General features: G+C 40.8%; 1 protein-coding gene across 4 annotated transcripts in view; it reads right to left on the reverse strand.

The window, feature by feature from the left end:
• Window positions 1-14,754, reverse strand: part of THEMIS (thymocyte selection associated) — an 83,025-nt gene that overhangs the window by 48,534 nt on the left and 19,737 nt on the right. For 3 of the 4 annotated variants that reach the window (XM_074862462.1, XM_074862463.1, XM_074862464.1), the window contains exons 3-4: window positions 11,009-11,467; window positions 6,280-7,325 (exon numbers count right to left, since the gene is read on the reverse strand). In XM_074862462.1, coding sequence (XP_074718563.1) covers window positions 6,280-7,325; window positions 11,009-11,467 — 1,505 coding nt within the window. Of the gene's footprint in view, window positions 1-4,748; window positions 4,875-6,279; window positions 7,326-11,008; window positions 11,468-14,754 lie in introns of those variants that run through there. The other variant, XM_074862465.1, reaches the window with a different exon arrangement.

The following is a 14,754-nucleotide window of genomic DNA, read 5'->3' on the forward strand; positions in this document are numbered from 1 at the left end:
CCAGACATTTATTAGCTGGGGCTTTAGCGTTTCCTGCTCCTCTAACTCCTTCCTGTTGGTTCATACAAAGTCCATAGTGTGCCCAGCAGTCCTGGATCCCCATCATGCAGATGAGAGTGCTTCTCTAGCCACCATTGCTTGGCTTCTTTTGCAGAAAAGCCCAGGACATGAGGTGAGATGGCACACATGCAGGCTTCAGCCCAGCATGATACCAGGATGCATATAGAGTTACCAGAAAACCGTCATGGCCCCCGGGTATGGGCATAGCCACAAGGATCTCTGCAACAGAACACCAATACAAAGTCCTTCAGCTCGGACTGTCCAACCTGCAATAGAATTAAATGGCTTGACACTTGTCATCATCTACAGCCTGCTCCAGTTTGATGCTCTGATGAGGTTTGGAACAGGCGCTGCTGGGGAAGGTGATGAAAACCCATGTGTAACTTGCAATGTCTTGCAGATCCTACCCAATAATGCCTGTGGCCTTGGCTTCAGCGCACTGCATGAGAGAAGAGAAAGTGGGGGAGATGTGTTGGGAAGAAACAAGGAAGAGAAAAAGACAAGCCTGACTGAAAGCAGTAGAGAGGTCTGGGGAACCAAGGTCATATAAGTTGTGGGGGCTGAAGGGCACATGACAAGTGCAGTGTTGGGAGGCCTGAGATGCATGGGTCTGGGTGAAATCAGGGAAATGTGGCACAGGATGGGTGTTAGGAGGAAAGAGACCCTGTTGCACAGTGTGGAAGTAGTGCTCAGAGGAGTGAGAAGCTGCAGGGGAAGGAGTTGGGGGGATTTGGAACCTAACTCACTGGGTGAGCATGGCATTTTGAGAGACTTCAAGAACTTGGCCACAATGACAATTTGAGGTGGTCATTAATCTGTAGGGGCTGCACTTTCAGCCTTCCCATGATATTTATTAGGGACTTACAAAGCTATGGGAAAGTGACATGGAGCAACAGTACATGGGATGTGGGGAAGGAGGGGAAGACAGAGGGTGGAAGGTGAGACTCCAAGGAGAGAGAAACATCCTCTTCAGTGGGGACAGAGAAAAAGAGAGGAAGGGGAAGCATGGCTGCAGCTTCAGCAGCCACAATGCTGAACCTGACAGAGAGAAACCCTCTTTCTTACATTTGCATACGCACATTTTTGCATCTACTAATGATCCACAATTTCCTCCCTCATTTCCAGTGCCAAAAGATTATTAATTCCTGAAGTCTGTTCTTACCTATTCCTTCCTGACTGACCTGCATGCATTTTCTAATATGTATTTATTTAGGAAGGTTAGTTTCTTGCTACACAGCAGAAATATTTGTGTTAAATCTACTCTATAAAGTCTAAAAACTTGAAAAATGCTCAGGAAGCAGAAAAGAAATAGTTAGGAGGAAGGAAAGGAGGCGCTGCAGGAAAACTCATTTACTGAAATATGCAGTTTATGTCTTATCAATTTAATTCCAGATAAGTCTTCATTTTGCTGTGAAGACAGATGAGATAAATATGTTAATGGCAGATTTCGATAGTTCAGTTTGTAGAACTGCAAAGCCAGATGGAAGTGATAATTTTTCTTTCATTTTAATTTTGAAATAAAAAACAAGAAAGCAAGGAAGTTCCTGATATCGTAACACTGTAATGACTTTTTGAAGGATAATGGACCTTAGCACAGAATGATGATTAACGATCATGCCCTGATACTTACTATTTTATTAAATTCCAGTTTCCCCATCTGGAATTCTCTCAGCTTTCTTGCCAGAGCCAAGCAGATTACTGTGTGACTGACTTTTCCAGTTCCACATTCAAAAAGAAATTTAGCAGCAATCCTAACTTGAAGCTGGTGAGTATTTTACTGATACTACTGTTGCTCAGGCTAGATACACACCTAAGCGGACCACTGAAAATAGCCTTGGATGGAGCTAACCTCTCTTACTCTATCAGGAGCCAAATACTGTCCTTCTAAATTGCCTTAAGCAGTGCACTTAGTGCCCTCAGGGTATTACAGGACTAAACTGTGGCCTTCCATGCCTTGATTATACTTCCCCCAGTATGAACAGGCACCTAGGAATGTTTGGCGTGGGCTCTTCTTTGATTATTTCCATTTAAAACAAAGCCATTGAGGGACGTATATGAACACATTCTTAAGTCTGTAAGGTTATTCACTGCTGGAACTGTGTTGGTGATAATTTCTTTCAATCTGTTGATCACGTAGCACTATGTCAGCCTCTCAGCTGAACAGGTAATTCTGATAAGCAAAAAGAAAGCTAGAAAACTTTTGCTGCTTGAATCCCCTTAAGGGGAGGAAAGTATAGTTAGGAAGTAAAAAGCCTAAGGACATTTTAGGAAACAATTTTCAAGCCTTTTCTGTTCAGGATCCCACCTGAAACATTACTCTGGAGTTACTAAGCAAAAACTTGGTTTGTTATATTCACCATGGTGTTCTAACTTTGAAAAGAACAAGCACATCTGGCTTGTTCCTTTTAAATGAATTTTAATTTCAGGAAGGTGAGGTCCTGACTGGTTCCTCCCACAGGAACTTCTCTCCAGGAACAACTTGACAAGTGAGTGAGGTGCTCCATTCTCAAATCTGTAGCATTACCTTCTAGGGTTTTATTAGGTCATTCTCATTTTCTGGCTAAGCTCACTAATCAGAAATTAAATGGCTTAAACTATTTAATTCAACATGGCAGTTAGAGCTCCCTGAGGACTTTATTCCAATGATTCCAGTGAGGAAAATGTGGATTTCTTGTGAATGACTGCTTGTATCCCAAGTTTTACCATTAGACAAAGGGTATAATTGACCATCGCTATCCTCATCTGGGGGTGCAAAGCCAGTAGGGTTTGTGGGTAGAGGTGATACTGGTTATTAGATATCTGGTATCTGATACTGATATTAGATAGATATCTGATATCTGAAATATCAGACTGATTTAATCATTTGATACATACCATTTTGTTTAATTTGTTTATTTTGCATGTATTTCCCTTGGGGTTTTCTGTCTTTATTCAATTAACAACTAATACAAAATTGCGAACATACGTGGTCTGGATGTTTCTTATCCTAACAAAAAGATCAGATGAGAGGGAAAAGGAAAGTCTATGCTGCACTGTGGAGGGAAGAGGAGAGATCCCCAGGCTCTGGAAGTGAAAGCTGTGTCAGCAGGAGCCAAGCCAACTTAATTAGCCCTGTGAAGAGACTGGGCAGAGCGCTTGGTTAATGTAGCTATATTAAGTTTGAGAATTGACATGATGTCTTTGGACTTTTCTGAACTGTGCAAACATGTGTGTCTGCAGCATTGCACCTTGCACGCAAGCAAAGGCAGTTCTTGCACTCATCTGAGGTTCCAGTCCATGCTGGCAGCTAATCTCATACAATTCAGTAATTAGCATGAACAAAAGTGCACAGTGAAATGCACACTGCCTAGTCCCTCTCCTGGCCCTAGTGTTCCCTCACCAAGGTCAGGCAACAGCAGGCAGAGACAGCTGGAGCCTCTCTGCCCTCACAGCCTTGCTGTGAGCTAAGAGGCGATCAAAGCACAAGCCATAGCTAGAGGTGACCCACCCTTGCAGAGCATCCTCAGGTATTGGCATAAAACAGCCGGATCTTAGTCCTCTGTGGACTCATGGAGCAGCAGCATTTAATCCTGGAGCACGAAGCCAGGCAGAGCTTCCCAACTGGTGGGCACGGAAGCCATTCACCACCCTCCAGCAAGCAGCCAGAGCTCCCTAAGCACCAGGCAGGGAGCTGCCTGCGGGAGGAGCATGGCAATTCATGCAGCACTAAAGCTTATTCCAGGCTGCCACCTTGTCAAGCTTAAGTTCGGCTCATTAGGACATTCGTCTGTTATTTATGCAAATGAGTCTATGCATAGTCACAAAATATGCAAAGAGGGCCATTTATCAGTTTGGCACAATTTCCAACGTTCTGAACCCTGAGACATCCCTGATACATGTAGAAGAAAATGCAGTCTCCCCTATCGCTACTGCTGGCAGAGAGGCCAAGGCAGAGCCTATCCACTACAATCCACGTCCTCTCAGAGGATTCGTGGTGCTTGGGATAGAGAAGATAATGCATTCTGTGTGACTTTAAACCTATTATGTTACAACTCAGGATGTTTAATCTTATGAATAAGGGATCTCTACTTGTTTCACCTTTCCAGGGAAGGAGATTTATGAATCTGCATAACTCTAAGCATTCTGACTGCAGTTTATTATTTATTTATAACAAGCATGTGACAAAAATAATGTCTTTGGAACAGTCTGCTTAAACGTGCTTCTTTGGACAGCTGCAGTCTAAGGTCGCTCTCACTCTTGAATGTGCAAAGGAACCTCAGCTCATCCCTCTCCTACCCTTATTGCTCTCTTCTCACTTCAGTAAAATATTGTCTTCTGCACGAGGTTAGCCTAGAGTCAGCATCTACCTGTTCTCCACATGCAGCCATTAGTAACTGCAGGTCTAAGTCCTCCTGACAAGGGTATGGGTCTACCAGAAACACAACATTAGGGAATTCTTCTCCAGTTCTGTACCCTAGGTCAGTACCAGGCCAACGGCTTGCTTGTTAGCTCCAGTTTCTCGTGTATCCTCCCTAGCCTAACAGGATGGCTTATTTAAGCTGCTACAAGATTCACTGCACAGATTAGCAGAAAACAAGTTTCCATAGTACAAGTAAAGACAGAAGGAAATGATGTAGATATTTGTTGTATTGCCCTTATCTGAGGGACCCACCTTACACATTCACTTCTCCTGAGGTCTGTTCTAATCATTTCCCAGGACCTCTGTGCAGCTGTGGACCTGCATGTGGTGTTGGCATTGGCACTGAGGAACACCTCCAGCAGGCAAGGAGGGGTTACTCACACAGACTCCCCTTCCAGGGTGGTTACAATTGGACCTTAATTTGAGAGCAACACAAAAAATAACTTTTCCTGAACATCCCCAAAATATAATTCCATGAGTTACGTTGCATTTAAAGTGCAGCATAATCACAGTGCAGAGACCTGAAAGTACTTCCAGTGTTTTTCTTCTTTCCCTGTAGGGAATTTGTATTTTCACATGGGAGTAACTGCAACCAAAGTTAAATACCTCCTGGACAGTCTTGCTCATTAAAGTCTGTCAAGGTGCCTTTCTTTGATTCTTCCAATATATGCAAGAAAACTGGTGGGTTGACCCCAGCCAGCAGCTAAGCACCCACTCAGGTGCTCACTCACTTCCCTCAACATCCAGATGATGATCTTATCAGGAGAGACAACAGTAAGAACAAAAGCAAGAAAACTTGTGGTTTGAGATAAATACAGTTTAATAAATGAAGGAAAGAAGAAAAAAACCCCAGTGATGCAAAGGCAGTCACACACCACCTCCCAGAAGCAGAACAATGTCCAGACAGTCTCTGAGCTATGGCTACCTTCCCAGGCTAACCATCCCCTCAGTTTTTATTGTTGACCATGGCATTATATGTCATGGAATATCTCTTGGTCATTTGGGGTCAGCTGTCCCCTCTGTGTCCCCTCCCAACCTCTTACCCACTCCCAGCCTCCTTGCTGAGGGGGGGCGGGGGGGGGGGGGAGGGGGCAGGCAGCCTGGGAAAAGAGAAGGCTTTGACACTGTAGGGGCACTGCCGTGCAACAGTCAAAGGATTGGTGTGTTATCAATGCTTTTTTAGTCACAAATCAAAACCACAATGTCTTACAGGTTGCTGTGAAGAAAATTAACTCTATCTCAGCCAGACTCAACACCAAAATTAATGAACAAATGCATTGCCTTAGATTAACCATGAAGAAAGTGATCCCAGAAGGAGCACTTCTTTCTTAACATTAAATGCTATTCTAAAATGGCTACCCTTTTTATTCCAAATCTATTTGCCACTTAGGTAAGTACAAAACCATGTGGTCAAAAATATCTATACAACCTGCCTTTCTGTGAATTTAATTCTGCCATTTCCAGCTGAGCAAAATTATCTTTACATCATGAAAACATATGCTTCCCTTAATAAAGATTTTAACACAGCCACTTTGAGTCTCTTCACTTTTGTATCAATGCGGTAAAGGATTATCCATGCAAAATTATATGGCCAAGCTTTCTGCTGTGAGTCAGCATGGTTCTGTTGTTCTTCATGGATCAATTAACACCCACTGGAGATTTTAACCATTGTTGTCTATAATGGCTAATTTGCCTGTTACAGGGAACTGAGAGCCATCTGTGTACATGCCATAAAAATACACCAATGAAATGGAGACTGTAAACTGACACAACATGGCCTATGATTGTAAAAGATTCAAAGACAAGGTGTGATACCTTACCTTTGGAGCCTGTAGTACATCAGAAAAACCTTGTTTAGATACTGCAAAACCAGGTTTTGGTGCAGGCGTTGCTGGCTTTTTGGGAGGCCTGGGTGGTGGATGAAGGGTTTGATTTTCATATCTTCGCACCATATAGTATTGCTCTTCACTGATCTCTTCCACTGTTGTCTTAGTCACAGGTGGTACAATTGTCTGGACATCTTTGCTGAGCAAATGGACTGACATGTTTAAACGATATACAGGAATCTCCCAACTCTCCACTGGACTGCTGGCACTACTGATCAGCAAATAAGAGTCTGTGATTTCTTCTTCAAACTGCAGACCAGGCACAGCAGCCAAGACATCTTCCTCAACAGAAAGGTCTCTCACAGACACTTTGACATTAAAAGGCAAATGAAATTCTTTGCAAATCTCAGAAAGCTGGTACTGTTTCTTGTCATGAATTACTTCCACAAAGCCACCTTCCATGTACATAGGGAGGAGCACTTTCTTATATGTATCACTTAGTATTTGTTCACAAGCTAGAACGTCTATGAGTTTCTTTCTTCCCTCATACAGAACTTCACTAGTCTGGCATTGCTGAACTAGAAATTGATCTCCAACCGAAACAGAAAAAAGCTCTTTATGGGGGGAATCAAAGGCTTTAGTTGCTACAACATGAAGCTGTTCCTTTTCACTTCTTGCTATCTCTAAGTCATAGGCAGTTGGAAATTCCCGAGGTCTTCTCTTGAACTTTCCTTTGTAGCTCATAGGGATTAAAAAATGTCTTTTGGGGGAGTCACTTCTGATCTCAGAGGCTAGGACTCTTGTTGCCTGGTACTTTTTGTAGATGACAATCTCTTTCCCTGTATTCAATAAGTTATAAGGTTTTTGGCCTCCTGAAGGCCCTTCCATTATCTCGGCAACCATAGGAAATTCCTTGCTTGTTCTCTCAAATACATCTTCCAAAGACAGTGGCTGAAGGAAAGAGTTAATATCATAACAGTCTGTTATATCCTTGACCTCGACATCTAGATCTGAGAGGATATGAACTATGTCCTTTCGAACTGAAAAGAAAAAGAAATGAATTGATTTTTGTTTTCAAACTGACATTGGAATAAAATATACATGTCCTGTTGGCCAGATACGAAAAGTACCTTCCCTGTGGTGTGCACTTCCATATAGTAACATGCACAGTTAATAGGATCAGTCAAAGTCTAACTCTTTTAATTTGAGATATATGGCTATCAGATATGCAGGAGACCTCACAAAGGAAATGAGAAACAAGAGGAGATGAGAATAGGGTGTGTAAGTGAACAAAAGTTTAAGAAAAAGGAAAGGGAAAAAAAATTCTAGTTCACTATCTTTCTCACAGTACTTCCAATTTTAATCAGCTGTTTATCTTACCAAACTTTTTCTTGAGTACAAGATGTATTTCTATTCTTTTATTTCATAGTAACTTATGGTTTCTCTAAAGAAATGGGTGGGGGAGCATTTTAAAACCATTTTAATCCATTAACACATGCTGTTGCTATGGCCAATCTGGGAGAAATAAGATATTTTTATATTTATAAGAACAATGAAAACACCTATAATTATTATAAAATAATATCACTTTTTTAAAAAAGACAAAACCTTTGTATAACAAAGTCTAAACTTATTGTTAATGAATGAAGAAATTTCTACTATAATGGTACTCTGTGGAACTCTTGCATCTTTTTCTGTTTTTGTTCACTGTCAGAACTGAGCCATTGCATTTAACAGTCTGACAGGGAACAACAACTCCTTTGTCACAACTGAACTTGCAAAATTTTGGATGCAAAACTTTCAAGCACAAAGCTGACTATGAAATTAAGGCTTGTTTAAGAATTTGTCTCCAGATCAGTGACACCTCAGATCACTGACCAGGGCAGTAAAATTTAACAAGCAAATAATATTTAATGATTCTCTTCAATAGGACTTATTCTACATAGACCTGCACAGTCAGAGAGGGACCTGGGGGTGTTGATTGACAGCCGGCTGAACATGAGCCAGCAGTGTGCCCAGGTGGCCAAGAAGGCCAATGACATCCTGGCTTGTATCAGAAATAGCGTGGCCAGCAGGGACAGGGAAGTGATCTTACCCCTGTACTCGCACTGGTGAGGCCGCCCCTCGATTCCTGTGTTCAGTTTTGGGCCCCTCACTACAAAAAGGACATTGAATTACTCGGGCGTGTCCAGAGAAGGGCAACGAAGCTGGTGAAGGGTCTGGAGCACAGGTCTTATGAGGAGCGGCTGAGGGAACTGGGGTTGTTTAGTCTGGAGAAGAGCAGCCTGAGAGGAGACCTCATCGCCCTCTACAGCTACCTGAAAGGAGGTTGCAGAGAGCTGGGGATGAGTCTCTTTAACCAAGTAATAAGTGATAGGGCAAGAGGGAATGGCCTCAAGTTGCGCCAGGGAAGGTTTAGACTAGATATTAGGAAGCATTTCTTCACAGAACGGGTTGTTAGGCATTGGAATGGGCTGCCCAGGGAGGTGGTGGAGTCCCCATCCCTGGAGGTGTTCAGGAGGCAGGTTGACATAGCGCTTGGGGATATGGTGTAGATGGGATCTGTCAGTGCTAGGTTAACGGTTGGACTAGATGATCTTCAAGGTCCTTTCCAACCTAGATGATTCTGTGATTCTGCACACAAGGACTGTATATCCTGGATTCACACTTCCTTGTAGCAGGACATACCAATATTTTATACTTAAAAGTCAGTATCAGATGTGTTTTATATGACAGAGTTTTATGACAATGATTCAGGATCTGTTTATTCCAACTCTGTTTTTTCACACTGACACCTTCAGGTGCTAAACATCCTAAACACCACAAGGGAAAGTCAATGAAGGGAAGATGAAAGTTTTCTATGAACATTTTGGGGAGTTCCACACACATAATTTGTTCATTATTAAGAATAAGTATAGACGATTCCTGCCCACAGCCTGTGAAAATGCTATCCCTCTTATCAGGAATCTTTTTTATTGAATTGTGTATAGTATTTCTTATACTTTATCTTGTGTCTATTTATAGCTCCAAAAATGGTGAAAATCCATTTTTCATGGTCTACAAGAAAGTAGTTAATCATTTACCATGAAGCCTATTTTTCAAGTTTGTATTAAATAGTTATTTAGGACATACTTAATGCTGCTCAAATGTTGAGCACACTATGAAACATAAATGGGTATGAAATAAAATCAACAAATACAACTCTCCCTGGAATATCTGATTGGAAGACAAGTGAATACCAAACATTTCTGAGTCTTCATAAAGCTTTTTAGAAACATTAAATTCTTACTGATTCTACACATATATCTAAGTGGGTGTAGGAATGCACCTAAGTGAATCCAGCTTTAGGAGACAGGTTAGATTCCTGAATCTAGGTAGAGTTGTAGAAAATGAAGTATTTTATCTCGTGAAGATATATTTTCCAAACTCACACATTAAATCACATAGCAAGCACAGCTGAATGTCTCATGATAAACATTTAACAACTATAGTATATTGTGCTAACAGTCTCTGCCCACTTTATTTTCTTTCTCTTTTATCCATTTACTTACACCATTCATCAGAGCAAGCTCAACTGTGAAATTTCCTGCTTAATACCCTCATGAATGACATATTTCTGTTAGGATTTCATTTCTACGGAGCTCACTGGTTTGCTTATAGTAAACGTAACAGGCAGTAAAACCTTCCCAAAAGCTAAGCTCCTATTCTGCAAACTTTAACGGGATGGGTGCATCAACAAGTCAAATTGCAGCAAGTTTCCATCTACTGCCTTGATTGTCCTCAAGCAAGGTCAAACATTTTAGCTTAAGCTGGTTTTTTGCTTAGGTAAGTATTCCAGTTCAGAGAGGGTACGCTCTGCACACACACATGGGTCATTACTGCAGCTTGGCTATTCAAGTCACCATAACTCAGGAGAATTTCACTGTGTGCTTATAACCTTGCACACCTTCTAATTTTATTCCATGACTAGTTTCACTAACTGGTTTTAAAATTAAGGCACAGATATAGACATTGGTAAGAAGAGGACCCAGCAGTTTCAGTGTTTTGGTGGAACAGCTAGAACAGTGATAATGTACCATGGACAAAATATTTTTTTTTAAAAAATAAAAACTCATAACATGAATTACAGCCTTTAAAGATATTGGTTTTGTAGTATCTTCCTGTTTCCTCAAGCCTAGAGGTTTTAGAAATTGTCCATGAGTCTTTTCTGTTTATATTCTATTGATACTTGTTTCTGCAATAGAGAACAATAATAAAGGTTTGCTTTCTGCAACATCCTCATTCTGAAAAATAAACACTAGTTGAGTGTGTTACAACATGTATGTCTATATTTTCTACCTCCTAGCCATAGCCATAAATGATGAAGTGGCTTCTCCATGGCCAAAGTCTGAGACACAAAGAAAGAGAATCTGAGAACTGAACAGAATTTCTAAGCTCCACGTTTTCTTTATGCAATATACTTTCTTTGCAATGATGTAGCGATTAATAAGATAGCAATGGAAAGAAATGCAAGGTAACTATCTGAATTAACAGCTGATAAAGGAATAAAAAGGGCAATATTATTTTTATCTTTCTTCATCTTGAAACTAACATCAGTGGCAAATATGGGTCAGGAATTTTTGACAAAACTGAATCCTTCCTGCCTATTTTAAGCAAATTCTGTGTATTTAAGGTACATTACTACACTGAGATGAACAGAACATTGACTTTGATTACTACTTACATTTCATTACTGCCTGCACTTCATAGACAGGTGTGAGAATCAAGCAGCCATCAAAATTCTCAGGAAGTGGATTCGAGGAGTCCCAGGTATGTAAAGTATTAGAAAGTTTGACAATCCTGTTTCTGCACTTAGGGATTTTCCATTCTGCAATCTCTTTTAGGGTATATATCTGGTCATCTTCACACTCGTAGAATTTTCCTTCTTGTGAAAGGGGAAAAGTAAAGGAATGAGACTGATTATTTCTGACCACGCCACAGTTCACAGCCATCATTCCATTGACCTCTTCCACTGAGTTGAAGGTGATCTGCTCACCATGTTTGATAGTGAAGTTTGCCAATTTTATATCCTCAGGGCTGTAGAAACATGGATGGCCAAATCTTGTTGGCCCAATAGAGAATTTTCTTGTAATTTCTTGAATGCTGACATATGGAGTTTTATCTGCCACAACCTTATAAAGACCTAAGAACAGAAAACTTACATTATAAAAAGGGAAACATATAAAGGAAGCTATGACAATTTTTAGGCTGTGAATGCAATAAAAATGGGGAGCAAAGCACATCAAATAATTCATAGCTGAGAATTAGGTTGCTAGAAATGTGGCTTTATAAATATAATATCAACTACATGATACAAATCATAGGCAGCTGGAATTAGCCCCTTTACTCTGTAGGTAATTTCTGATATCCAACATTTTTATATCCATGGTAAAAATAGAAAGAAATTATTTTCTTTGCTACAGAAAAAAAGAAAAATTATCTTAAATTCTTATCTGCCTTCTCAGGAAACCAACCTTTAAGAAAAAAATGCAGACATGGTGGGAGGAAGAGCAGCACTAATGTGATCAGTGAAATGCAGGGTAAAGTTTCTGGCTAAACATTGTACTATGTATTCCTCCACACACAGACTGGGAATTCCTAGACCAAGTATGTTTAAAGACCCATCATGAATGAAAAAGTAGTGCCTGCAGATAATGAGCAAAGGAATTGATTTTAGAATATCTGATAGCCCAGACCACCAGATGGAGTAATTCAAAGTTTGGGTGCTGTAGCACTGTGGGCATCACAAGACAATTAAAATGCTGAAGAACTACAAGGCAGAAGCTGCATCTGAGCTTACCTATCCCCTAGGGATATTATTATTTCATGTTAATCATGCCTGTTGGAGCTGTCTCATTAAGAGTCCACATTACAAGTAAAATATGTACATTTCTGTATTTGCATGAGTGTTTTTATAGAGGAAGATGAAGCGGACAGTTTAGAGGACTAAATAGTAGGGTATAGCTGAAATGTGTGATTCAGTTGTCTTATTCCCCATGCATGGCAGTGTGAATGCTGCCACGTGGAATTACATTGCAGCTTCTTGGGACAAACATCGACTAAGGCCCTCTTCCAAGTGAATATAACTGAATGTAGAGGTTATTCCTAGGCCAAGTTTGCAAGCCAGGGGACCCACATAAGTTAACTGGTAGCTACAGCTACACTTGACAAAGCAGCCATGCTCCTTGGGAGCTGCAACGTCTTTTCTCCTTCCTTCCCCGAAAGCCAACTAGCAGAAACCCTATGGCTCCTGCTGCTCCACACTCTTGACTCCTCTGGACTGCACAAAGGGCACCGTACCTTTGTGGTAAAGGAATACTCCCACCTTGGCAGTTATGGAGTATGGAATGGGGACTCAAGGATTGCTGCGTGGCGTCACTAGAAACTCTTTGTGTCTAGTGGCAGCTCCACAGGTCATGAGTGGTTTCTGCTATGTCTACAAAGGTTTAAGTGTCTCATCCACCTGCCCCCAGTTGTCTAGTGTGGGAACTGGGTTCACACTGGCTATGACTCTCTTCTTGTAGGAATCAGAGTGTGACAAAAGAGCAGGATGCCAAGCAGATATCTGGGTGGGATGCTGCCAGAACACAGCTTCTGGTGGATGTTGGGAAGACAATCACTCCTTTCTCTAGACCTCCTCTGATAGTGGGATTGTTTAACAAATTAGATTGAGAGATTGCTTCAGTTAGAAATAACTTCAAAATTGCTTATTTTCTACCACATCTTTTCCCTTACTGAGTTTCACCCACTGACCACAATCAACACAACTGAGGGCCCTGAATGGAAACATGAGCTCCTTAAGATTGCATTCTTTAAAAAGGATATGTTAAACCATTCCCTCTACCACAACTTTTCTTTTTTTTTTTTTTTTTTCCCACAGAATTGCTGTGATTCTTGTTTCACTGTAACAAAAAATTACTTTTACTTCATAGCTTTAGTGCCCTTCTTGTTAAAGAAGATGTTAGGTTTCTGTCTGTTGAGTAGCCTTTAACTGAATTTATCACCAGACTGGGCATGTTTTTTCTAGGTATCCCATGAGACCACTAGGATTTGTAGCAACTAACAGCTCTGAGATCTTGTCAGCAGCCTAAAGAGTAACAGCCTATTTGATCTATTGCAGAGATAGTCACTAGTTGTGCCTGTGTAACTGCTTTCTGCAACTCTTTGCCTTCCCAGTTGTCTGTATGACGGTTAGCTTTTCCTGTGTGAAATTAGTACCCTTGTGCAAAGTCATCCTCTACATATACATCCTCACTGCAGCACTATGGGAAAGCCTTCAGGCCTTTTTCCAGGCTGCAAGGAAGTTACATCCATGAATGTAACTGCACAAGTGCAATGTACAACTTCAGCACGATTTTCTCTCTCACTAGTATTTTTGATGTTTTTCACAGCCATTTTTAACACAATTATTAATGAGCAAGTTAGCTAACCCAGTCCTAATCTCTACTGGACTTGTCAGTGCAGACCAAGACAAACTGGTTCATCAGCATGTAGAAAATATCTCAGTGACAAGGCACTGATGACAAACTGAAATTATGGAAAAGACAGTATCCCCCAAACAGTGTTCCAGTGTCATGTTTACAAGCACAAGATGGGCACCATCTCAAAGCAGTGCTGGGAGAAAGCAAATAGGAATATTCTTCATTTAAAAATGTATTCAAAGTACATATGATGTATCCCAAAGGCAATAACTATGTTTATCCATCTGTAATACAGGAGCACATGCATCGCCCCTAGAAAACCTCCAGAACTGCATTAAAAAACTCCATAAACTATGTTAAAAAAACATTCCCAGTTGAAAATATTTGGCAATGTACAGGTATAAGAAACATTCTTCTCCTCTGAGTTTGACAGTAGGCTCAGGCTCTACTAATTTTTCTGGGACTGCAGAGCTATTTGGAAGCCAGCTATTTCAGCAACAAACTGATGAGCATCCTGGGTTGAAAAGCAAGTTTCATATGGAAACATAATTACCAGATCTCATACAAAACTAGATAACTGATGATCCCCTTGGGCCCAGGCAGACTGACTTTATCAGGGTTGGGAGCAGAAAAATCTTCACCTTCCGTTCTGCTGGTTTTCTTAATTTTGGTAACAAAATGTTTGCATAGGCAACTAAAGAGCCATGTGGCCTTGCATACTTAGCTTCTGTATTGATGGGACCCATGAAGTAGAGGCACCTAATAGGCACCTGTTTATGCTTATGGGTATGTAAAGTTCCATATGTTTCTCTCTCTATAGAAAAGAGGTGAATATATAAAAAGTTATATTGGTATGATGGGTGAAAGCCACTGTGGTTCCTATCTAAGTGCCATAATCTACCATGGTATCTTCTCATAAATGCTCTCCTTGCCTCGATATATATTTAAAAAAAACCCCAAACAAAACCAAACACAAAAACCAAACAACATTATCTGCAATAATTCAGAA

The sequence above is a fragment of the Strix uralensis genome, chromosome 3 (genome assembly GCF_047716275.1).
Source record: "Strix uralensis isolate ZFMK-TIS-50842 chromosome 3, bStrUra1, whole genome shotgun sequence".
NCBI lineage: Eukaryota > Metazoa > Chordata > Aves > Strigiformes > Strigidae > Strix > Strix uralensis.